The 24,663-nt window shown below is 43.6% G+C and overlaps 1 protein-coding gene across 1 annotated transcript in view; it reads left to right on the top strand.

Annotated features, from left to right (window-relative positions):
• Positions 1–24,663, top strand: part of L2HGDH (L-2-hydroxyglutarate dehydrogenase) — a 62,690-nt gene that overhangs the window by 1,584 nt on the left and 36,443 nt on the right. Inside the window, exons 2-4 of the mRNA XM_068372232.1 lie at positions 20,803–20,927; positions 23,641–23,766; positions 24,047–24,204. Coding sequence (XP_068228333.1) covers positions 20,803–20,927; positions 23,641–23,766; positions 24,047–24,204 — 409 coding nt within the window. The remainder of the gene's footprint in view (positions 1–20,802; positions 20,928–23,640; positions 23,767–24,046; positions 24,205–24,663) is intronic.

Below are 24,663 nucleotides of genomic sequence, written 5' to 3'. Positions count from 1 at the left end.
CTATTTTTTTTTTAGCCAGATATGGCATATATATAAGTATGTGTTCGATTTTCCTGTGATTGCCATTTTTTCGTTTTTTCCCATTTCTTTCAAAATTACTACGTACTAAGGAACTATCACAGAGTAATATTTCATTTATATGTTTATTTGTCGGAAAATATGCCTTGATGGTTTGCCTAGCACGTGGCTGAAATTTTTTTTTTCTGAAATGCCGTATATTAGAATGGCCATTTTTCCACGAGTGCCCCTTTTTATTTGTTTTGCATTTTTTTGCTTAGTCATGTTACCGTAAGGAATTGGCAAGTAGTGTCGCAAAACTTATATTTTTATAGTGTTGGAAAGTGTTTTTAGATGATCTGGCTACCCATGCCTATCTTTTTTTTAGCCAGATATGGCGTATATATAGGTATGTGTTCGATTTTCCAGTGATTGCCATTTTTTCGTTTTTTCTCAATTCTTTCAAAATTACTACGTACTAAGGAACTATCACAGAGTAATGATTCCTCTAGATGTTTATTTGTCGGAAAATTTTGTTTACTTTTTTTTTGATTGAATATCATCAAATTTTTTTAGCTAAAATATTGTTTTACATTTTTTTTTTCGATTTTATTTCCCTTCAAAAAAAATTTTTTGGGTCAGAATTTTAATTTTATAAACGTAAAATAATCGACAATTATCCAGCAACCCACCATACAATTTTTATGCATATCCAATAATAATTAGATTAGTAAATAACACCTTGAAATTGACATACCCTTCCTACATTTCAAGTGGCAGATTAGGGAGTCTGAGTCAGTGTGGTTGGCGGCCATTTTGTGGACATATCCGAAGCGTAAGCTGCCCTATCTATATATATTCTTGTTCCCTATAGAATTTGTGATATTTTGGTATATTTTTACCTGCATAAATATCATATTATATATTAAATATATGTATTTTTTTACGAAATTTCCAAGTACTCAAAAAATTACCTTTAGATATGGCCCCTGATATAAATGTAATTTACAAAATAATGAAGATTTTTTTACATATTTCTATTTTAGGATAACATATGTTTATTCCCTAAAAAAATTAGCCACTTCCTATTTCATTTGGGTACCCAAAAAAATTCATGAAATTTGGACAATTTTTTTTGGCCAAAAAAAGTTACCCTTTTTTTCTCATTTCAGATCTTCACCTCCATGGGTCTGACTTCATCCAAAATACATCAAGATGTGTCCTAAACATTCAAGAATCAATTCCTAAAAGGATTTGTGTATATATGTATAAACTTTTTTTTTATGAATTTTTATGTCAGGTCTTTTTTTTTTTCTACTTAATTTTTTAAAATATTTATAATAAATAGTTTTTCTGCAGATGAGTAGTATTTATCTTTACAGTTGTTTTAAGCATTCATTGAAGTTTTTTTTGGCAAAAGAAAAAAGGAGGTTACTGCAAAAACTGATTTTTCAAGAATTTTTTTTGGCGTCGGGGTCGTTCGCGTCCGAGTATACCCTTAAAGGGGTGTCCGAGGACCGTACCTATCCAGGGTTAAAATGGTAATTATGGCTATTTTTAAATGTTACGAAGTCTGGTTAACAGAGAAATGTAGAATTAATGTCTTGTTTTTTTAGACTAATATTTATATTTATTTCTCTGTCAAAAGTTCAAAGTTGCAGAAAATGTTTAATGTTGAACAGGCTGACATAAGTCTTTTTATAGTTTGTATATGACACATCTGTTTTGACATTGTTACTGTTTTTAGAATGATTAACAATAGTTAATTTGTTCTCATCATTTGTTACTGCTTTTAGAATGATTTATTGTTAATTTGTTCTCATCATTTATTTATTTCCTTATTTCCTTTCCTCACTGGGCTATTTTTCCCTATTGGAGCCGTTGGACTTATAGCATCTTGCTTTTCTAACTAGGGTTGTAGCTTGGATAGTAATGATAATAATAATATTGATGATGGCATGCTAAACAGCCCAGCACACGTGTCAGTTGAATAAATTTTGCAAAACTTACATACAGCACTTGAGATTTATTCTAGGCACACGCCTACCATAAGTTATTAATTGGAAAATCCACACTGTTAAGTACTACACATTAATTCCATGTAGTAGCTTAATGGCTGATTTTATTTAGCACTTTTGGTATGTTATTTTTCACTATTTAATAAGTTTTTTTTTTTTTTTTTTTTTTTTAATTAAGAATTGATGTTAATTCATTGAGTAAATGTATGTGTGTGTTAGTTCCAACCTTGCTGATTACCACCCAATTTCCATCCACTTCTCCAATATTATATAAATTATTTTAATGACTTGGAAAACATGTAAATAGGTGTGCTAAATGTCTAAAGGTGAATTTATGATACTTTTAAGTTCCAGCCAAATCCATGAACCATATATTTTGGTAAAATTATAGAACAGTGTAATAAATGGTTTGCAGAAAAATAAGAATTTTATCTTGTGTATTTTGTGGTGTTTTCAATGTTCTTAATAATTTTGGTAAATATGTAATATTTTAATATCTTAGCTAAATACATGTACCATATATATTTCCTATTAGCTATCTTGTATTTTATACATTTCTGACCGTGAATATTTGGGCAAACCACCCGTTTATGAGTTTTCCTACCCCCTTTATAAAAACAATTAGTGGGAATCAAAGTGGGAAACTGGGGATTTGGGTGGGGGTAACACCAAAAACGAAGAATTTGCAGCAATAATAATGGTCAGAAATGCATAATAAACACAAGATATCTAGTTGGGGAAATTATGGTTCATGTAAGTGGCAGGAAATGAAACTATCAAAATTAACGTATTAATAATAATAATAATACAGTAATTCATACCACATCCCTCAGACGGTTTTTGCTCTAACGTGGGTCGCTTTGCATGCAAATAAATAAAATCTCACTGCTCCTCTATTCTGGCAAGCGTTACATCGATGAACTGGTTATGCGGATCATGTAGGTCATTATTTTTGTGTCTAATTTTACTCTTAGAATAACAACAGTAACTATATAGTAATACTGAACAGATAGTATTTGAACGAAATCAGTTCCTGAAATAATGAATTTATTTTAAATTCTGAAAAAGGGGTCAATGTAGTTCATCGGGACATTTGTGAACTTTCTTTTTACAGTACTTGTCAAATTGATTTTCTTTATGAGGAAATTGTTGTTTATTTTGGTCTGAAACACGATGATTTAAAGCCAGTTTTATGATTTATGAAATGTTATGATTTAGTTTAACCTCACTAGGGGTGAACCTGGTTGGGAAGCAAACCTAGTGTTCAGACTTAGTCTTAGGGTAAGCTAACAATACGGCAGTCTATGGGGTCTCGGGGGTCGTAGCCCCTCCTAGTTGAGGTTAGTTGGGGAATCTTAAGTTAGATGGTGTTTTTGTTTCTCTTAAAATATCTGTTTTGTCATAACTTTTGAAATTTTACACCTGGTCTGTCCCATCATACTGCAAAGGCTCCTTGAAATATACAAATATACTGAACTCCTCTGGGAAACGTCTTCTTTTGACTGTATATGCCTTAATTTGCAGTTTTGATTTTGCAAAGGCCTTGGACCATGTGATGCCCTTCTTATAATTTCCAGTGCTGTGCAGAAATCCCAAGATTATGGTCAGGAAGTTTGTGCAATTTGCCAATTTGCCTTGATTAGATTTATTGCAGCCTTTGACAGTGTTAATCATACTTTTACATGCTGGATCTAACATTGATTTCGGTAATCTAAATTTCTGAGTACCAGTCTTAATAGAATAGATCTGTACGAAGTAGTTCTCCTCCATCCTCCCTTTATGAGAGGGAAGATGGTGGAATGGATACAATATTGCCATTATGCCCCTGGTTTGCGTCTTCTCTGAGAGAAAAAGATTCCTTCATCGATCAAGTACCAGGTGCTAACCAAGTACTGATCAGGTCCTGTCATCCTAATTTTCCCTATGATTGTGTGATTGGATGTTGCTGGAGTCATCTCCTTCACTCTCGTACATGAGTAGGGATACTGGCATTTCATAGGGAAGAAAAAGAACTAGGTCGGTTCTGGGGTGACTTCTTACTCACCAATAAGTGAGTCTCCTTATTTTGGAGTAGGAAATAATTGTATATGCATAGGAATAAGTAAATTTTCAATATTTAACTTAGCCGGTGATTATATAGCTGCAACTCTGTTGCTCGACAGACAACTCTACGGAAAAACTCGCCAGCGATCGCTACACAGGTTGCGGGTGTGCCCAACAGCGCCATCTGTCGACCAGATACCCAGCTCTCAATGTAAACAAAGACTCAATTTTCTCTCTGTCGAGGTGTCGACAAGACGTACTTTACTCGCTGTTGCTAAACTGGAGTTTTTCACATCTATTTGGTGAAGTACTATATTCTAGTTGTTCCGTAACCGAAATACAAACCACGCTATTTACAAAGGGTTATTACTTTTAGCGTAGCTGAAATGGCGAGCCATTAGAATTTAACGAGGGTGTATTACCCCCGCGCTAGTTAGCGGGGGGGTAGGGGAGTGGTAGCTAGCTACCCCTCCTCCCCCTCACACACAGGTGAATACTCACTTTCACTTTTGGCTCGGACTGTGACAGACGTCTCTGTCTTGGTCCTCGCTTGGCAGCCATTGTCTGTTTTGTCTTTACTTAATCGCTTACTTTTCTTTTACTCAATATATATGTAAACATGTTTTCATGTTTGTATATATATTTGAGTATAGAAATAAGTAAGTTTCCTTTTCAGATGTGTGTGTGTAGTGTACGATATCTACGTGGAGGCCTCGGCAGTTAGGCCATCACGGCCTAATTTTATGGGTTGCGATCGAGTTTGACTTCGGTCTTTCTCTCTCTCTCTCTCTCTTGAGGTCGTTCACCCTTTTACTATGTTTTACTACGCCCTTGTAGCTTCCTTCCCGTGTGGGTGGGGTTGCTACGCCGTACATTTTGTCTCAATTAGTTTATGAATCTAATTGTAGTTGTTAATTTTTCAGCTTGTAGAACGATTCCTTTCGGGGTTTTCGTTTTTTCTTTAGTGTTCATTCATTTTTAAATTACATAATTACATAGTTACATAATTATAATTGTTATAATTCTGTTTTGGTTACAGCTCTCCTTCCGCGAGTGTAAGTGGTTGTGAGGGCACGTGCCTGTTGTGTAATTCTTGTTCCTTTTCCTCGGGATTCCTCTTCGGAGCCTTCCCGGGGGAATGAATGTGTACTAATATTATTTGTTTTATTTTTTTACAGTTACCGATCTAGTTCGTTTCTGTAATATAGCAACGGTGTGAGCTGTCTGGTTGAGTCCTGGGGATTCGGCTGTTGCTGCCTCCCCCCTTGTATTGTCGTCAGGGGCGTGTCTCCTACTGGTAGTACTCCCGTGTCGACGGACAGCTCTCCAGTTCATTTTAGAACAGTCAGGAGGCTTGCCTCCTTGGGCGGATAACTTTCCTTCCGAGGGAAGTTTTTTTTCCTGTCCAGGCTTGAGCTTTTCCTCTTTTGGGGGGTTCTTCTCTTGCCTTTTTTTCGTGCGACTATGCTCTTGGTGCTGAGCGGTCGCACCTGCAGTTTCGCTCAAGGGGCTGGGCAACTGCAGGAGCTCCTCTTCGGAGGATTGCCCCTTTTAGGTCACTGGCTGACCAGTCTCTTCCACGAAGTGTTTCTCTTTCGTTCGCGAGAGAGTACACTCATAGAGACTCCTCTTCGGAGGTTTCTTCTGTTGCTGTTGCTGTTGGCCTCCCTCGCCGTAAGGCCCTCCGTCCGCCTCGTCGTAAGGGCCTCTCATCTCCCTATAAGGGTGCTTGAGGCGCCTTTTTGAATCTCCGTTTGCAGCCTACAACTTCTTTTTCTCGATCTTCCGTCTTGGTGCAGATGGACAGCAGTCTAATCTCGTCTTCCGACGGGCAACGGTCTTCCCGACGGACAACGGTCTTCCCGACGGACAGCGGTCTTCCGACGGACATCAGTCTCCCGGCGGACAACGATCCCTTCGGGGCAAAGGGTTGCCCCCACGGGGGTTCTTCCCTTGCGTGTCAGGGTTTCCCTGCGCGCCCTTCTGTTCGTCAGCGCTCTCCTGTTCGTCAGCGCTTTCAAGATGATCTTCCCTGCGGTTCCTGTTACGTGCCCTGTGCGCCCACGTTCGCCCTCGCGATCTAGAACTTCGGTTCAGGTCGGGGTCAAGGACTCTTCTTCTTTGCGCAGGCTTCCACGCGTAGCCTTCTGCTCGTCAGCGATCATCAGCTCGTCAGCGATCATCAGCTCGTCAGCGATCATCAGCTCGCCAGCGATCGTCAGCTCGTCAGCGATCATCAGCTCGCCAGCGATCTCCGGATCGCCCACGTGTGTTACAGCTGGCACGCCAACGTTCTCCAACACTTCTGAAGGAATATGGTTCGCCAGCTACTAGCTCAACTGCGGATGCTGATCGCCATCGCGCGACCCTCAACTGCAGATGCTGATCGCCATCGCGCGACCCTCAACTGCGGATGCTGATCGCCATCGCGCGACCCTCAACTGCGGATGCTGATCGCCATCGCGCGACCCTCAACTGCGGATGCTGATCGCCATCGCGCGACCCTCAACTGCGGATGCTGATCGCCATCGCGCGACCCTCAACTGCGGATGCTGATCGCCATCGCGCGACCCTCAACTGCGGATGCTGATCGCCATCGCGCGACCCTCAACTGCGGATGCTGATCGCCATCGCGCGACCCTCAACTGCGGATGCTGATCGCCATCGCGCGACCCTCAACTGCGGATGCTGATCGCCATCGCGCGACCCTCAACTGCGGATGCTGATCGCCATCGCGCGACCCTCAACTGCGGATGCTGATCGCCATCGCGCGACCCTCAACTGCGGATGCTGATCGCCATCGCGCGACCCTCAACTGCGGATGCTGATCGCCATCGCACAACCCTCAACTGCGGATGCTGCTCGCCATCGCACAACCCTGAACGATTGCCCGCTTACGCATGCTGCTCCTCATCGCACAACCCTGAACGATCGCCCTCTTGCGGATGCTGATCACCATCGCACCCTATCACGCGATCATTCACCTATACATGCTGCTCGCCATCGCTTACCGCCAGCGATCTTCTTCACCTACGCGGCAGCACGATCCCTCGCCGTCACGCCCAGTCGCCTGCGCGCCCGCGCGATCGCTCGCCTGCGCGCCCGCGCGATCGCTCGCCACCGCGATCGCTCGCCCGCGCGATTGCTCGCCTGCGCGCCCTCGCGACCGCTCGCCTGCGCGCCCGCGCGACCACTCGCCTGTGCGCCCGCGCGACCATTCGCCTTTGCGCGACCGTTCGCCCTCGCGCGACCGTTCGCCCTCGCGCGACCATAGTTCGCGGCGAATTCCACAGCCGGTGGTAGCAGCAGGGACGCGTGCTCCTAGGCGGCACTCGGGATCACCTCCATCCAAGCACAGGTTGGTAGTGCAGGACGAAGACAGGTCAGTACAGCATTCTTCCCACCTTCTTTTCAGGCAGGAACCGTCGTGTCCTTTCCAAAGGATCGCCCGATCCCTTTCACCTTAGCGAGGATTTCGGACTCTGTGTCCTTGGAGCAGCAGACATGGTTTGATCCGCTGGCACGGGCGTTAATGAGGTTTATGAAACCAGCACTCACCGGCCAGGGTAACAAACCAGCGGCTGTCTCTCCTACGCTGAAGAGAAAGAGAGGAGTGGACTTCGTGGTGACTTCCCCCAGGGCGAAGTTGGTTCCCAAGAGGTCGGTCTCGAGGGTCCCCTCTCCTGCACGAGTACTCTCTCCTTCTCCCGCCCTGGAAGGATTTTTGGCGGGGGGGGCTTTCCGTTGAAGATTTCTCCATCGGACAAGGGGTGACTGCTTACCTCTTCCTCTGGGAGCTTACCAGGTTCTTTCCCTCCTCGGTTACGGCCCGAGGTTTGGTTCAAGGAAGCTACAGGAAGATCAAGGGTACTTTCCTCCTCTCGAGCTCAGGCACCTTGGCCTATCGTCGTTAAGTATCTACTTGCGGACAAGCTCGATGTTGTACCATCTGGACGCACTGACTGAAGGCTTCCTTCGGGTGTCTCATCTGTGGAGGTCAACGACCTCAGACACCCTTCCATCCTTGAGAAGAGTTTTGTCTTTGCCCAAGGACAGAGACTTAAACATCTGCTGTGCGGAGTAAATCGACTTCCGGTTTCACTCCTCCAAGGCGCTTTCTTCCAGACTCTGCAGGGCTCCAGCTCCCTTTTCTTTCAACCACGTCGGCCTAAGTTATCGGCTACGACAACTGGGACAAGGTGTCCAATTGCAGTTTCCTCCTGTCAGGAACAGATGGCACGGGAGACTCCCCCGGGGGGGCATAGTCCTAAAAGGAGTTCACGAACTCTAGGATTGCAGGTTTTTTCGCTGGGAGGATGCTTAAGGTTACTCATCCGAATGACAGCTTCCCGATGCCCATTCCCGCACAATCTCTGTGAGTAGCCAAGGATATCGCGCCTGCCGTCTCTGTCAGCGAATTCAGTGTCTCTGAACCTCTATGCCATAGCATCAGCAGAGTTGCCCGGTTGGGCAAAATGATCCATACCTTAGGCGAAGGTCTTCCTTAGGATCATCGACGGCTTCACCCCCGGCCCCCTCAGTCGATCCTTTCTTGTAAGGAAGGATCTGAGAGGGGATGTCCATAGTCGACCTCTCAGCCCTGATCAAGTTTGTCGAACAAACTTCGGCCAGCGTAGACCAGCAGAATCGATCAGACTGGTAACGAGGCGACAGGACTCCTTTAACCCTGGATCGGAAGGACGGGTACTTTCAGTTTCCATTCCATCCATCTTCCAGGGTGCTCGTCGAATTCAGCCTAAACTGCAAGTATTCCTGCTTATGATGCAGTGTGGCTATCCCGCCGTGGCATAGCAGGTTTGTTTCCCCAGAGAACTCTCCCTGCCTTCCTCTTGGCCGCTCAGGTGCAGACTTCCGCCTCCTCTGCTGTTTGGAGGGCTGGTCAACTCCGGTAGGCTCGGGTTTCGACCTTCCTCAGCGCCGGGAAAAGCTTCCGAATGCTGACCATGAGTGTGGGCTCATGGTATTTTGCTTGGAGCCTTCTCTTCCTCTGCCTCAACATCTGGAGTATCTGGCCATGATATTGAGTCAACCGCCTTACCACGTTGGAAACCCCGCTTCTCGTCCGTCCAGCGAGGTTAAGCAACGTCGGTACTTGGATGGGTGACCACCTGGGGACGCCAGATTCTGTTACCACATCCTCCGAGCCTTCCTTTCGGTTCACCGTGGCAAGACTGAGGAGAGTCGCAGTACCTGTTCTCAGTCAAGCAGAGTTTTCAGCCCTACCTTGGAACGTTTCCTAGTTCTTCTTTCCTCATTGACCCGTTTATAGTCCGAACGGTCGCCTCAGGATAAGTTCCATGTGGGGCGATCCAAGTTCCGGTGGCTTCAGGCAATGTTTAACCGGACTCCCTGGCCCTATGGGACCAGCGGAACTATTAAACCTGCAATGGGTGTTGACCTATGGAGCCTCTTGATGGTAGTGGATATTCTCGTCCTTTCCCCACATTCTTGATGCGGTTCTCGGACTCGTCAAAGGAAAGGGGGGGGGCATGTTCCGGTCCAGGCCTATGGTCAAGACCTGAAGGATACCTCTCCATCATTCAGGCAGGCTTAAGGGCCTTAGTCTGGCCCCTCTTCAGATCCTACCGCTCCGGCCAAGTCCCCCTGTTGAGCATCGACTTCATGCTAACCAGCAGGGGACGCATTTTCACACCTTCACATCTTGCAGTAGAGATATCGGGATGATTGAGATTCTCTCAATTCCACCATCGGCTCTCTCATTCCAGGCAGGGGAATGTGTCTCTCAGACTATCCGAGCAGAGCCTCATAGAGAGAGTGTACCTAGGGGTCTTTGACCTTGGGTAACCAGCAAGTGCTGGTCTGGGGGACCTGATCGCGACAGCTTGGAACCTCAAGCTTCCGCTAGTTTTCCCCCCAGTCTCAGACCCCGAGACTCTGGCAAGATGCATTCCGGTGATGGTGGGACAACTTCGACGCCTGCGTCTTCCCTCCTTTTTGTCTGCGGACAATGGGTCTCAACAAAACCAGGTTGTCTGTCAACCTTTCAATGGGAGAGCTCCACTGGGACTATGTGCAGAACGGTTTCTGGACCCTCTGCTTCCCCTGACGGAACTCCCGGGAGAGCTTCTCCCACGGCGCAGACTACTCAAGCAACCACACTGCGACATCTCTCCCGAACCGGGGCGTCGCTTCGGCTTCATGCCTGGAGACACTACGCTTCCTCCTCTAGAAGAGACAACCCGCTACAGTCGCGGTACGGAGGTCGCGTCATCTGCGATAGTCATCCACAGGGGTCTCCCAGGCAAAGTGAAGAGTCTAAGGTGGTTGGTGCCGTGGGAGATATACCTCTTCCCGTGAGGCTTCTTCTCCAGCAATAACGGTCTTATTGCCTTTCGGCGGGAGGAAACTCCTTTCTGCTCTTGGCAATGAAGCCTGTCGCTCAGCCTTTCCCTGACCTTCAGGCTTAAAGGAATAACTTTTTCCTGCCCGCTGGATCTATCCTCGCTCATGCGAAGCTACGATCGTCCCTGCCCTAGTCGGAGGAAGACCTCCAACTTGGAGCATGGCTCGGACTTTTAGTCCTTTAAGAGATCTTCTCAAGACCCTTTTACGACAGGCCTCGGATTGTATTCCGCCCTGGGTCTTCTGCTCACTCTGGCCACGGCCAGTGTGTAAGCAATCTTCTTGGTCTCTTACTACTCCCCCCCTTTCTAAGGAAGAGGGGAAGGCAACATTCAGGCTCGCTCCTGAGTTGTTGGCTAGACTCAGAATCTGAGGGTCCCGACCCTTCGGTCCGATTCATTCAAGATTTTGAGTCTCCATTCTGTGTCTGATGTCCCAAGACCTTCTCTTTCTTGCCAGTACAGGAATCGAGAGGTTAGCGCTGGGAACAGCTGCAGTTTGGCCTCAGTTGCAGCCGATTTGGGAACACAAGGAGGACATGGGGGGAGAGTCACCAGTATACCTCTTCAGCCCGGACTCAAGGACATTCATCTCGACCTGTCTTCAGACCCTCCCCCGTCACGTCGCCCTACAGCACGATGTTAAATACATCGCAACGTCCCTCGCCTTCGAGTAATACTACTCTGTGACGCAGGTGCTACAAGCTGGAGTCTGGAAGCGTCTGATGACCTTCGCAGCCCGCTTCCTGCAGGGCGTGACCCACAGGAGTCTCGATACGTTTTCTATCGCTCTGTGGTGGCTACACAACAGCTGGTCTAACCTCAGGCTCCTTTTTGGACAGGTAGCAGAAGGTTGAGGGCATTGTTATCAGGTTTTAGTCTGCATGAACGAAAGAAGTATGTCTGGCCCTTACTTCTTTCTTCATCATCCCCTCTACGGGGAAGCAGCATCCTGGTCTCTGCATAGCTGACCTCGAACCTCTGCAGGTAAACCATGCTTCCTTGTGTTCCGAGTATTGAGTCAATACTGTCGCGTCCCCCATACCCTGACGAGGTGGTATTGGGAACGTCTTAACCCAGAGTTCCTTCTGGAACTCCAGGTCAACTGCCTAAGACGGGTCACACTTCTTCTTTCACACACAAGCTTACGTAGGCCACATGGTTCCTTGCGGTGCAAGGAACTTGTGAGGTGCAGGGACTCCTTTTCTCGAGTGCGACTCACTCGGATTCTGAGTCCCCGGGTAAAGCCAAAGCCAGTATGGCTGGGGACTTTCCACCCTTCCTAAGGGATAAGTCACCCTTTGTAAATAGCGTGGTTTGTATTTCGGTTACGGAACAAATGACAAATTCGAAGATAATTTGTATTTTTCCTAACCATACAAACCTTAGCTATTTACACATATTTGCCCGCCAGCCCTGTCCCCCAAGACAAGTCCTACCTCTAAGTGAAAGTGAGTATTCACCTGTGTGTGAGGGGGAGGAGGGGTAGCTAGCTACCACTCCCCTACCCCCCCGCTAACTAGCGCGGGGGTAATACACCCTCGTTAAATTCTAATGGCTCGCCATTTCAGCTACGCTAAAAGTAATAACCCTTTGTAAATAGCTAAGGTTTGTATGGTTAGGAAAAATACAAATTATCTTCGAATTTGTCATTTTTGAGCTTTCGCTATGCAGGTGTTTTATCTTCATCTTAAATCTTGAACTCGTTTTGGATAGATTTAATTATGGTGACAAAGAGAGTATGGACTTTCTTTCACTTTTAAATGGCCGACCCTTCCCTTAGACGGAAGTGTGTTTAGGCTTTTAGTAATTATCTTATCACGTTATAGATTTTCCTCTATATATTTTATATCTCTCCGCCTTTATTAGGCCTCTTCGATTAACTTTCCATTTATTATAAACATATAAAAATAAATTTTAATGTTTTGTTTATATGCGACCTTTCCTGAGAGTAGGCGGTCCTAACTTGGAAACCGAAGTTAATCAACGTTGAGCCCTTTATATCGTAATTAGCTTTTAAAGAGCTAAGGATTTAAAACTTTTTAAATGTAATATTTTATGAAAGAATTTCTTTGATAGTCTTCGTACTGTTTTCAAAGATGAACTAACGTTTAGTTTATTTATGCTACGCAGTTGTTGACGTTCAGGACGTTCAACATGCGCTCTATCGTTACGATAGAGAGAGAGTGTATCACGGTTTCACTTTGCAGTAAGAGTAAATCGATTCTGACGTTTTGTTCATTCTTTCTTAGCTTAAATGTTTTAAATTCTATTTTAAAGGAACTTTTTATTTGAAAAACCTTTCAGTTTTTTCCTTTAGTCAAATAACATGTTTTTTTGACGAAATATAATTGGGCTCTTCTCTTAGGTGCGAAATCAAGAGAGAGAGAGAGATAGAGACGGAGGGAGAGAGAGGAGAGAAAACGTTCTGTTCAAGCGGGTAACGTTGTTCTCGAGTTACTCTCGTCCCTAGTCGCTGTACGGGGAGGAAGGATAAAACGTTTTTAGTCTTTTATTCTCGTCCCCAGGCTATGTGCGGTGAGAGATTGAAAACGTAGTTATATGAACTAGTGTTTAGTCTCTTTCCCAGCCACTGATTTTTTTATCTTAAAATATGTTTTCTGTTTTTTGCTGGTATTAATGAGCTTGCATTATACGACTGATTTCGCAATTACTACCTTTTAATGAAGGGTAGAATTGCGTGTTTCAGGTAGAAATCAGTAAAAGTTTCGATTTCAGTGAAATAAGTGCAAAACAGAAAATCGAAGTGATAAAGTGATATGCGCAAAGTGTTACAGTGTTGCGTCCGAGGGTTCGTCTGTTCGTGCCTGTCGTTCACCTAGTCTGGGACCTCTTGCATGCTCCCAAGCCCAGGGGAGAAGTAATGTCAAACGACTTATGGGTTCGAGAGGCCTTGATCAACGAACAGACGTTTTCCCTCTATGGTATCGGGTGTATCTTACCAAGATCTCCCCTACCATAAGACGAGAGAGACGTTGTTTCTCCTCGTCATCCGAAGGCTTTTCGCATAAGAAACCTGTCACAAGGTTTCGAAGCCCTTAAGCGAAAGTCAGTCCTTTCAGGACAGGTCCAACGTCCTGATTACAACCATTAGGACAGCTCTGACCCTATGCAGTCATCGGACAACTGCTCGCCGCCTAACAAAAGCGTAACACAGACTCCGAGAGTCTTTTTTTGTTGGCAAAGTGTTGCGGTCACAGACGTTACTCTCGTCTCTTACCACAACCATTTCCGTTGATCCTTAATGGGTTGTATGGCAAGACATGCAGTATATGCTTGCCTCCCTTATGGAAGACTATTCTGCCGATTAGTCCGTTGAGTCTAGCCGTTTATCTCATCGATATCCTGGCTTTCAGCCAACCTAACGTTCCTTTGTGCTTACTGTTGACGTTGGCGTAGCTTAGTCACGTCAGTCAGGTTGTTGAGAACCACACTCGATGCGGTCTCGTGTGGTTTTTCAGCCGCATTTGGACGTTAGGCCACTTGCTGATGCTCCTGTTGACGTTCAAGACGTTCACTAACAATCGGAGTTGACTTGTTTTGACGTTGTGCGTCAACCTCCGCATTCTAGAGTTGTTTTGACTGCTCAGTCTAGGCAGTCAAAGCAGTCTCGAGTGAACGCTGTGCGTCCTCACGCACCTGTTGTGGTTGACAGTTCAGTTGTTGACAGTTCACAGACTGTCAAGCAGTTACATGACGTTGCGTTCTGGTCCGCTACTAATGCACCAGTGAGTGTGGACTGTGCTTGTAAAGCATTGCCACCACAGTAGGTCTCTCCCTTGCTTGAGACTCAGCTTTTATCGGACAAGGTTCCTGTAGATGAGGAAGTTGCTGTTCCCCCTCCTACTGATATTCCCTTGAGGACTCTGTCAGATGGAGAGGAGCCTAAAGCTGCTTAGCCCCCTATGGACTTTATTTAAATCATGATGATTTTTTTAAGGATCTTTGTCCGGATCTTTTTGTAACTGCTGCTCCTCGTTCGCCTAAACGTCAGAGCTTACACTAGGCCTAGCTACTTCGAAGCCGTTGTTTTTAAGCTAGTGCTCTCTCGCTCTCCTAGAGAGCTTTACGTTGGCTAGGCGACTGGTTTTTCACCAGGAGGAGTTTGGGGGATACAGCCTTTGCTTTCCCTTCTTTTAAACTGGTTTATAGAGCGAGAGTCTGATATGACACGAGAGAAGTTCTCGGCTTGGGAGTTCATGCCTCTGCCCAGATAGACTTCTCAATTCTCGTAGACTCTCCCTGGCGCCTGGCCAGGAGACGCTCCAAGTTTTTTACAGGTCAACCTCACAGCTGTTTTCGAGCCTTTGAAGTTTTGCTGTACAATTATGTCATGCATAACAAGGCTTTCAGGGATGGTAAGCGGTACCTCCTCAGTCGCTAACCCCGTCTGTTGCCGCACCTGCTCCCGTAGACCCTAAATGGGCTTTGCTGCAAGACATGCAGTCCAAGCTTGCGTCATTGATAGAGGACTTTAATGCGGAGAAGGTTGCTACCGAACCTTCTGGCCAACAACCTTCCAACCGGTCGGTTGTGCGCCCTGTTGACGCTGAGGTAACCTACTCGCGTCTGCCAGTTGAGTTGGTTCCTCCACCGATGCGACCCAGTGTGGGTTGCCAGCCGCACGTTGACGTTAAGCGTCGCTCGGAGGTGGTTGTTGACGTTCAGGACGTTCAACAACCAGCAGAGGTGACTTGTTTTGGCGCAGTGCGTCAACCTCAGCAACCCGGTAGGGTGTTGACTGCACAACCCAGACGGTCTAGACAGTCTCGGGTTGACGCTGTGCTTCCTCGCGCACCCATGGTTGTTGACAGTTCACAGACTGTGCAGCAGTTCCATGATGTTGTGTCCGGCTCCGTCACGCATGCACCAGTGCGACCGGACTCAGCGAGCCAGACGTTGCCCACTCTGTTGCCGTTTCCTCATCAGTTTTCGGATGAGGAACCCTCTGATGAGGACGTTGCTGAACAACAAGACGATCAGCCCCCAGAATAGATCAAGCCCTGCTATCCATCCAGAAGATGCTGAAGAAGGAACGCTGCTCAGTCAGGCTGTGGATGAGTCTGGTAGGGACGCTGTCATCCGTGGAACATTTTGTGTCACTAGGAAGACTACACCTCCGTCCTCTTCAATACCATCTAGCTTTTCACTGGAAAAAGGACAAGACGCTAGAAGCGGTCTCGATCCCGGTTTCCGAAAAGATAAAGTCTTGTCTGACTTGGTGGAAGGACAATATCAACCTAAGAGAGGGTCTTCCCCTGGCTGTTCAGACTCCCAACCACGTTCTCTTCTCGGACGCATCGGACGTGGGCTGGGGCGCGACACTAGACGGTTGGGAATGCTCAGGACTGTGGAACTCGAGTCAGAGGAGCATGCATATCAACAGAAGGAGCTGTTGGCAGTACATCTGGCCTTGAAAAGCTTCAAGTCTCTCCTTCGAGGCAAAGTGGTGGAAGTTAACTCGGACATCACCACGGCCTTGGCGTACATCTCCAAACAAGGAGGTACCCACTCACTGACGTTGTACGAGATCGCAGGGACCTGCTCATCTGGTCAAAAGGTCAAGACATCTCCCTAGTAACGAGGTTCATCCAAGGCGACTTGAACGTCATAGCAGATTGTCTCAGTCGGAAAGGGCAAGTAATTCCAACCGAATGGACCCTCCACAAGGATGTGTGCAAGAGACTTTGGGCCACTTGGGGTAAAACCATCCATAGATCTCTTTGCAACCTCGCTGACCAAGAGGCTTCCAATCTATTGCTCTCCAGTCCCGGACCCAGCAGCAATACATATAGATGCTTTCCTCCTAGATTGGTCACATCTGGATCTCTACGCATTCCCACCGTTCAAGATTGTCAACAAGGTACTGCAGAAGTTCGCCTCTCACGAAGGGACAAGGTTGACGTTAGTTGCTTCCCTCTGGCCCGCGAGAGAATGGTTCACCGAGATACTTCGATGGTTAGTAGACGTTCCCAGTAGTCTTCCTCTAAGGGTAGACCTTCTACGTCAGCCACACGTAAAGAAGGTACACCAAAACCTCCACGCTCTTCGTCTGACTGCCTTCAGACTATCGAAAGACTCTCGAGAGCTAGAGGCTTTTCGAAGGAAGCAGCCAGTGCGATTGCTAGAGCAAGGAGAGCGTCTTCCATTAGAGTCTACCAATCGAAGTGGGAAGTCTTCCGAGACTGGTGCAAGTCAGTTTCTGTATCCTCGACCAGTACCTCTGTAGCTCAAATAGCTGTTTTTCTCTTATACCTGAGAAAAGGACGATCCCTTTCAGCTCCCACTATCAAGGGCTACAGAAGCATGTTGGCATCGGTCTTCCGGCATAGAGGCTTAGATCTTTCCAAACATAAAGATCTGCAAGACCTCCTTAAGTCTTTTGAGACCACCAAGGAGCGTCGTTTGGCTACCCCTGGATGGAATTTAGACGTGGTACTAAGATTCTTCATGTCAGACAGGTTGGAGCCGTTACAATCAGCCTCCCTGAAAGATCTCACTCTTAAGACTCTTTTCCTGGTATGCTTAGCCTCGGCTAAAAGAGTCAGTGAGATTCATGCCTTCAGCAAGAACATCGGATTTTCGTCAGAAAAAGCCACTTGTTCGCTACAACTTGGTTTTCTAGCCAAAAATGAGCTGCCTTCTCGGCCTTGGCCTAAATCTTTCGATATCCCCAGCTTATCGGAGATCGTAGGCAATGAACTAGAAAGAGTCTTATGCCCTGTTAGAGCTCTTAAGTTCTATTTAAAGCGTACCAAACCTTTACAAGGCCAATCTGAAGCTTTATGGTGTTCAGTTAAGAAACCATCCTTGCCTATGTCAAAGAATGCTTGGTCAGACTTTATCAGATTGTTAATACGAGAAGCTCATTCACATCTGAGTGAGGAAGACCGAACTTTGCTTAAGGTGAAGACGCACGAAGTTAGAGCTGTAACAACTTCCGTGGCCTTTAAGCAAAATATATCTCTGCAAAGTATAATGGACGCAACCTATTGGAGAAGCAAGTCAGTGTTCGCGTCATTTTACTTGAAAGATGTCCAGTCTCTTTACAAGAACTGCTACACACTGGGACCATTCGTAGCAGCGAGTGCAGTAGTGGGTGAGGGCTCAGCCACTACAATTCCCTAATTCCTTATCCTTTTAATCTGTCTCTTGAAATGTTGTTTTTTTATGGGTTGTCCGGAAGGCTAAGAAGCCTTTCGCATCCTGGTTGATTTGGCGGGTGGTCAAAGTCATTTCTTGAGAGCGCCTAGATTAGGGGTTTGATGAGGTCCTGTTGTATGGGTTGCAACCCTTGATACTTCAGATCCTAGGGGTCGATCAGCATCCTAAGAGGATCGCGAGGCTCCGTAAGGAAGACGTTCTTAAAAGGCAGAGTAATTGTTCAAGTCGACTTCCTTACCAGGTACCTATTTATTTTGTTTTTGTTATTTGGATAACTTCTAAAATGAAATAAAAAACTCTTAGCTCATAAAAGTGTAAACATATATTACTGGTCTCTACCCACCATCCTGGGTGTGAATCAGCTATATAATCACCGGCTAAGTTAAATATTGAAAAATGTTATTTTGATTATAAAATAAATTTTTGAATATACTTACCCGGTGATTATAAATTAAAGGACCCTCCCTTCCTCCCCAATAGAGACGCAGTGGGACGAGGAGAAAATTGAGTCTTTGTTTACATTGAGAGCTGGGTATCTGGTCGACAGATGGCGCTGTTGGGCACACCCGCAACCTGTGTAGCGATCGCTGGCGAGTTTTTCCGTAGAGTTGTCTGTCGAGCAACAGAGTTGCAGCTATATAATCACCGGGTAAGTATATTCAAAAATTTATTTTATAATCAAAATAACATTTTTATAAAGAATACAGTAATATATATTTTTCCTAGCTATACAAACTTGAGTCCCTTTTGAAGTTTAATTTCCCCATCTCAATTACCCCTCTTAGTTATGAGCGCAAGGTCAAAAGGGAAGATTCTGTGACAGGAGAGTGGGAGGGGTTACTACCCCACTCTAACCACCTGTTCTTAACTAACAATGTTAACAATTTCAATGACTGTTCCAACTCTGCTAAAGGACTTGTGTTTGTTTAGTGAGGAAAAATACAAATTAATTTTAGAATAAATGTTATTAGCATAACCAGTACAGTACTGTAAGTCATTGGTCGTTTGATTAATAGATACTTCTCTATACTTACTTCAGTATATTTCACTATGCAAAAATGATTAGTAAATCTTTACCGATGTGTCATAACTAGTGAACATCAAAAGCTTACATAAACACTCTTGCATAACCTAGGATGCTGTGTTTTTACAGGATTTTTAATTAGCATGAATTTAGTTATTTCAGGACTCTACATAACAGTCTAACCTAACTTAATGTTTGGGTGCTGAATCTGATAACCTAAATGTAAGAATACATTCAAACTTACAATACTATATAGAAATCCATTAATTGTGGTCAAGAAGTTTGTGTGGTTAGTCTTAAATTTAGTGCTCCCTTTGATCGTGTTAATCATGAGGCCTTTGTTTTTAAGCTCAAACAGTTGGGAGTGGGTGGGTTGTTTCTTAGCATCATTAAGGGAACTTCAGAAGTTCAAACTTGCAGTGAATGTATGGGGTGTATCTTTTTCATTCTATAAATAGACTAATGAAGTATTTCCATTTTAGAAATACTTTATATTGTACTTATATTTAAAAAGTTAATGTGAATCAAGAGTGCAGCTTTTGAGGAATAAAATTTTGATTTTTTTCAGTGCTGAAAGATTTGACATTTTGATGTACAGTGGAACCTCTACACACGAACGTATCTACATCCGAATTTTCCAACATCCGAAGTAAAATTCGAGCAAATTTTTGACTCTACACCCGAATTTTATTTCGACACACGAAGTAGCAATTTTCGTCGTACCGGTTGTATCCGAATTTTTTGACACGCGAAGTACAATTCGAACACGTTCCTACTCTACACCCGAATTTTTTTTTCGACACCCGAAGTAAACAATACTCGTATGCGTAGTCGGTGCTCATAGCGCCTGATGTGTTTTTTATTTCCGCCAATAGAAGGCAGCACTTCAACCTCGGAGGGACCCTCAATTAGCGTGGCTCTGGTCAGTCCTCTGTTCTCGTTGGCTTTATGTGGTTGTGCCCTGTGCGTTCTGCTATTAATTGTGTTTTAATCGTGATTTTTTACATTCATCCTTTTACGGTATTTTACGAAAATCATGGGTCCTAAAAGGCTTAGTTTCACAAGTGGTAGTGGTGAGAAAAGGAATAAGGGAATGCTTTCTTTAGAAGTAAAGCAAGGAATTATTGAAAAGCATGAGCGTGGCGTCCGTATGAGTGAACTTGCAATAAGTTCCGCGCAAATAAAAGAGGTGTTAGGAAAATATCAAGACGTGGTCGACTTCATCGACAAATACCATCCAAAGAAATTGCAGGTTTGTCGTGTAGCTGCGCAGTTTGATGATGTTTCCCTAACTTATTTTCGAAACATTCTGAAAAGCTGTACCAAGCAACTTTCTATCGATAGCTTCTTTAAAAAAACTACGAAGCGAACTCGTGATGAAGAGGAAGGAAGTGGTTCAAAGAAAACAGCAAAGAGTGAAGAGAAAAAAATTCAATCAATTTTAAGTGTAGAGAGTGAAAGTGATTAAAATTAATCATCAAAAAGAAAAAAAGAAAATGTAAAAAAAAAATATAAATTATAAAAAAAAAAAGCTAAGTTATGTTAAAGTTCACTTAGTGTAAGTTAGAATAAGTTACGGTAGTGTACGTTTATCGTAGTTAACCTCTCTACCTCCTCGCCGCCCGTCCGTCTCCTCTCTGCATAGCAAGACTAACAACACCTGCGCTGGAGTTTCTAAGGCTAAAGTGACGCTAAAAACCCGTTTCTTATTTATCATTTTTTGCTAATTCTTCTTATTTACATGTCTATTCTTCTTATTTACATGTCTATTATCTAATTTAGTGTTCATTATTCTCATGGGAAAATTATGTGTAGTAGTTTATTAAGAAGTTATCATAGGTTTTTGGGCTCAACCACGGATTAATCCTATTTCAATGTATTCTTATGGGAAAATTCGTTTCGACATCCGATCAATTTCTACATCCGAAGTTGGTTCTGGAACGGATTAAATTCGTATGTAGAGGTTCCACTGTATGGTTAAATGTGACATCCAATTGTAATTTTATGTTTTATCATGAGAAAGGAAAGGAGTTTACTTTATCTTTTCTGTTTTTTTTTTTTCACTGGGCAGGTAAATGCTTTATAGAAGTTTTACTGAACATTATTCTTTGTAGGTTGAAGAAATAAAACATTTCATTCATTTATTTTCTAGCTATGAGCCGGAATATGACGTGGCAATCGTGGGTGGAGGCATTGTTGGAATGGCAGCAGCTCGAGAGCTCTCCATCAGACACCCAAATTTGAAACTGTGTGTAGTAGAGAAGGAAGATCGCTTAGGTTAGTGTGTTGTGTTTTTATAATTCCTCAGTTAACAGTGATTTATTTCTGAAAGTCTCATCAGTTTACCTATGTCTAATCCTATAGTGAGGACTCTCAGATACGTACAATAGAATGTAGAAACTTTTTCATTGGTCAGTCAAATATATGGGACTCTCAGTACCCTTTGAAATGGACAAGTCATCTTATTTTGTGTGTAGCCTAAAAAAACACTTTGTCTCTCGCTCAATTTGTTTTCTTTATTATTCTAATCTTTCTTACTTTTATTATAAATAATATTCCTGTGGTACCAGCCTATCCACTTTGTGGGCAATGTTTATTTATATATATATATATTTGTCCCTAAATAATATTTTATCTGTTGTAATGGTTATAGGCAGGTTTTACAGTTAGTGCACTTGTTTTCCTTGAACGGCAGTTTGTCTGTACTATGACACTTGAGTTCTTAAAGTGATTCATTCTTGCTTTGCTTCATATCCTATTTCAGGTTGGGATATTGTTGTTAATATTGGTAAAGTCAGAAAGTACAGTACAGTACTGTATTTGCTTATGACTGTTGTTCATACACAGATACAAACCTTTGTCCTTTAATGTGAGTACTATATAGTTTCAGCAAAGCTAGTACTCGGCTATTGAAATTTATAACAAGGTGTTGGTAGTTACTGGGGGTAGCAGGGGAAGCCCTACCCCACTACCAGCTCACTTAGAAGCCACTTTGACTTCAGCCTCGGAGTAGTACAGACATATTCACAGTGTCCAAAACTTGGCCTATTAATATATTTTTTTTTTCTTTGTAGACTGTTTGTCAATGGATGCATGTCTCAGAATGGATAAACCATGAGTAGGTATGTAGTCTTGCCTTGGTGTTTTCATACGCTAGTGTGGAACTTTTATGAGCAAGACAAGCGAGCGTGGATCCTCATCCAGTCTTCTACATGTAAGAAGTGTAGGAAGTAGTCATCCTCCGAGTGTTATGAGTTCGGCAGGAAGAGGAAGAAGAAAGCTAAACTAGATTCTTTGCCATTGGGGTCATCCATGAAGGCAAAGAAATCCACTAGTTCTCCTCTTCTTCCTCCTGGAAATCTAGTTTCTGATCCTTCCCCATTGCCCTCCTCCAGGGGTAATGTGAAGAAGAAAGACGTCATTGAATTAACCCTAGGGTGAATCTGCAATGAGACAGTGGTAGCTGCTTCACTTAGAGAAGCAGATATCCATTCTTCTGCGGGTCAATTTTGTACTATTGTTTTTTCCTACGCGAATACAAACCTGCGTACTTTAATAGGAGTAAGATTCTAGCAAAACCTAGAGATATTCAATGAAGAATTATAGAGGTTCTGGCAATTGTCAACCAGTATCCACTAGTGGAGCGGGTCTGGCAGTACTCGGAGCCTTCGTTCTTATTCCGGCTGTTGAGTTGAACAGAAGTCTTCTCAATGCTCTCCAACCAGCCTGAAATTTTTCTAATTTCTATCTTTTTCTCAATTCAGTTTGAGTGTCAAGGAACTTGGCAGAATGCAGATGTGTCCAGGACTGTCTGATTACCAGTATGGCACCTTTATAAGTAAGGCTGGGGTTGATCCTCGTCTTTTGTGTCCGACTTGTAAACGGCATTGCTGCACTTTGGATTAGCCTTGTAATGTGTAGGAAGTGGTTGTCTTCCAAGTGGGCGAGATTTCAGTTTAGAAGGAAGAAGATATTGAACCGCGATCATTCTCCCCTGCGTTCTTCCTTGAAATTGGGAAAGTTGGCGAGATCCCGACTTCCAATTACCGAAACTTGCTGCTACTGTCCATCTTCAGTTAACTCTTTGGAGAGCAAACTGAGAAGTCTGACGACCTTCGGATTGAAGGTCAGGCTTCCAAGGTGGTAGACTTCCCTGCTTCCCAAAGAGAAACAGGGTGGCCTCCTTATGCAGATGAACACTGGTCTTTAGCTATGGATATCCTGGCTGTTGAGCTTGCTCCAGCAAAAGCTCTCAGAGTTTCCTATGAGCCCTCTGCTCCCTATGACAAAGACCTTGTCTCCGAGTTCTCTGCCTACGTCTCTGGAAGTGTTGTTAAGAGTTCGTGCTATAGTCCGGTCGAACATACTAGTTTGGCTTCTAAAGCAGCAAAGAGCACCCCTGCATCTCTTCGGGCTTCAGTTCTGTACAATCTTATAACTAATCTCACAGAGGCATGCAAGGTTAACCCTTTTACTCCCAGGCTCTTTGGAAATTTCCAACCCTTAACCCCCAAGGGGTTATTTTTTCCCCAGCACATTTTGCAGTATATTTTTTTTTTAAATTGCTCTAACAGCCTTAATTTTTGTCATAGAGAGGTCAGGTTGGTCTAATTCTCTTGGAAAATGCCTGAATTTTCTCAAAAATTTATCAAAAATATGAAAAAGAAAAATTTTGATGGCATTTTTTTGCAAGGACGTACCAGTACGTCCATGGGGGTAAAGGGATGGCTTTTGTGAAACGTACCAGTACGTCCTTTGGGGGTAAAAGGGTTAAGGAGCACCATCACCAAACAATTCTTCCAGTGGCAATGGGCACCACATAAGAACACAAACCTCAGGTGAGTGAGGCTTAAATCATACTCCCATTAAAAACTCTGGTTTGTATAGTTAAGAAAAGTAAGAAGTTATTATAAAACTTTGTCATGTTCTTGATTATCAATGAAAATGGTTATAAAGTATTGTATGCTAATTTAGATTTTTTGTTTTTCAGCTGCCCATCAGAGTGGGCATAACAGTGGGGTAATTCATGCTGGTATCTACTACAAACCAGGTTCCCTGAAAGCTAAACTATGTGTTGAGGGACTTCACCTTTCTTACAAGTATCTAGACGAAGAAGGTATGTTCTTTTTCAGAATAAAAGATATTCTTATTTGTTTATTTATTTAAGGATTCTTACTTCTTTTGCTAATGTTTCCACTTTCCATATCTTGAAATAGTTTTTCTGTCTCTTGGTTTATTGATCTCTGTAGATTGTATACTGTACTTTGATAATTTGTATTGTGACATGTAGTACTGTCTTTCCATCTGATACTTTCCTGAGGAAAATCCTGTGTTACTTTATTTACTTATAGTGTGAATATATTGATGCTCATACCTTGAAATGAACATCTATACAGGTATCCCTTACAAGAAATGCGGGAAACTTATTGTGGCCTTAAACGATCTCGAAGTTAGTCGATTGATGGATCTCTATGGCCGAGCACAACTAAATGGGGTGCCAGATGTAAAATTGATAGACGGAAGTGAGATAAAGAAATATGAACCTTATTGCAAGGTGAGTGCGATGCTGTGTATTTTAGCATGTCATGTTTTTTAACAGTTTTCTTTTTATTATTCAGTTTAGTATTATTGTCCTACTGTATACTCTACTATTATTTTCAACATATATACAATACTGTATATTGGAGATATTTCTTAACACATATACTGTACAGTACTGTATATTCGAGATAATTCATCTGAAATTTCTTTTTTCTTCACCCTTTTTTCAGACAGAATTATTCATAAGATTTCCTTTTTCAGGTTAGTTAAATGATATTACAGTACAGAAATTATCATTTCCTTTATCATATACTGTATATTAGTACATGTCAGTTTCATTTTTTTTCTTGTCGATGTTGATCTGCCTTTGGGTAGTACAGTATAGTATTCTGTTTTTTTATCATTTTTGGTGACTGTTAGATTCTTTAATTATCTCCAATCTATTCTGTTTTGTAGTAGAAGTACTATAGTA

This window comes from Palaemon carinicauda, chromosome 4 (assembly GCF_036898095.1).
Source record: "Palaemon carinicauda isolate YSFRI2023 chromosome 4, ASM3689809v2, whole genome shotgun sequence".
NCBI lineage: Eukaryota > Metazoa > Arthropoda > Malacostraca > Decapoda > Palaemonidae > Palaemon > Palaemon carinicauda.
Note: the sequence above shows the minus strand (reverse complement) of the source record. Positions and strands in the feature narration are given on the sequence as shown.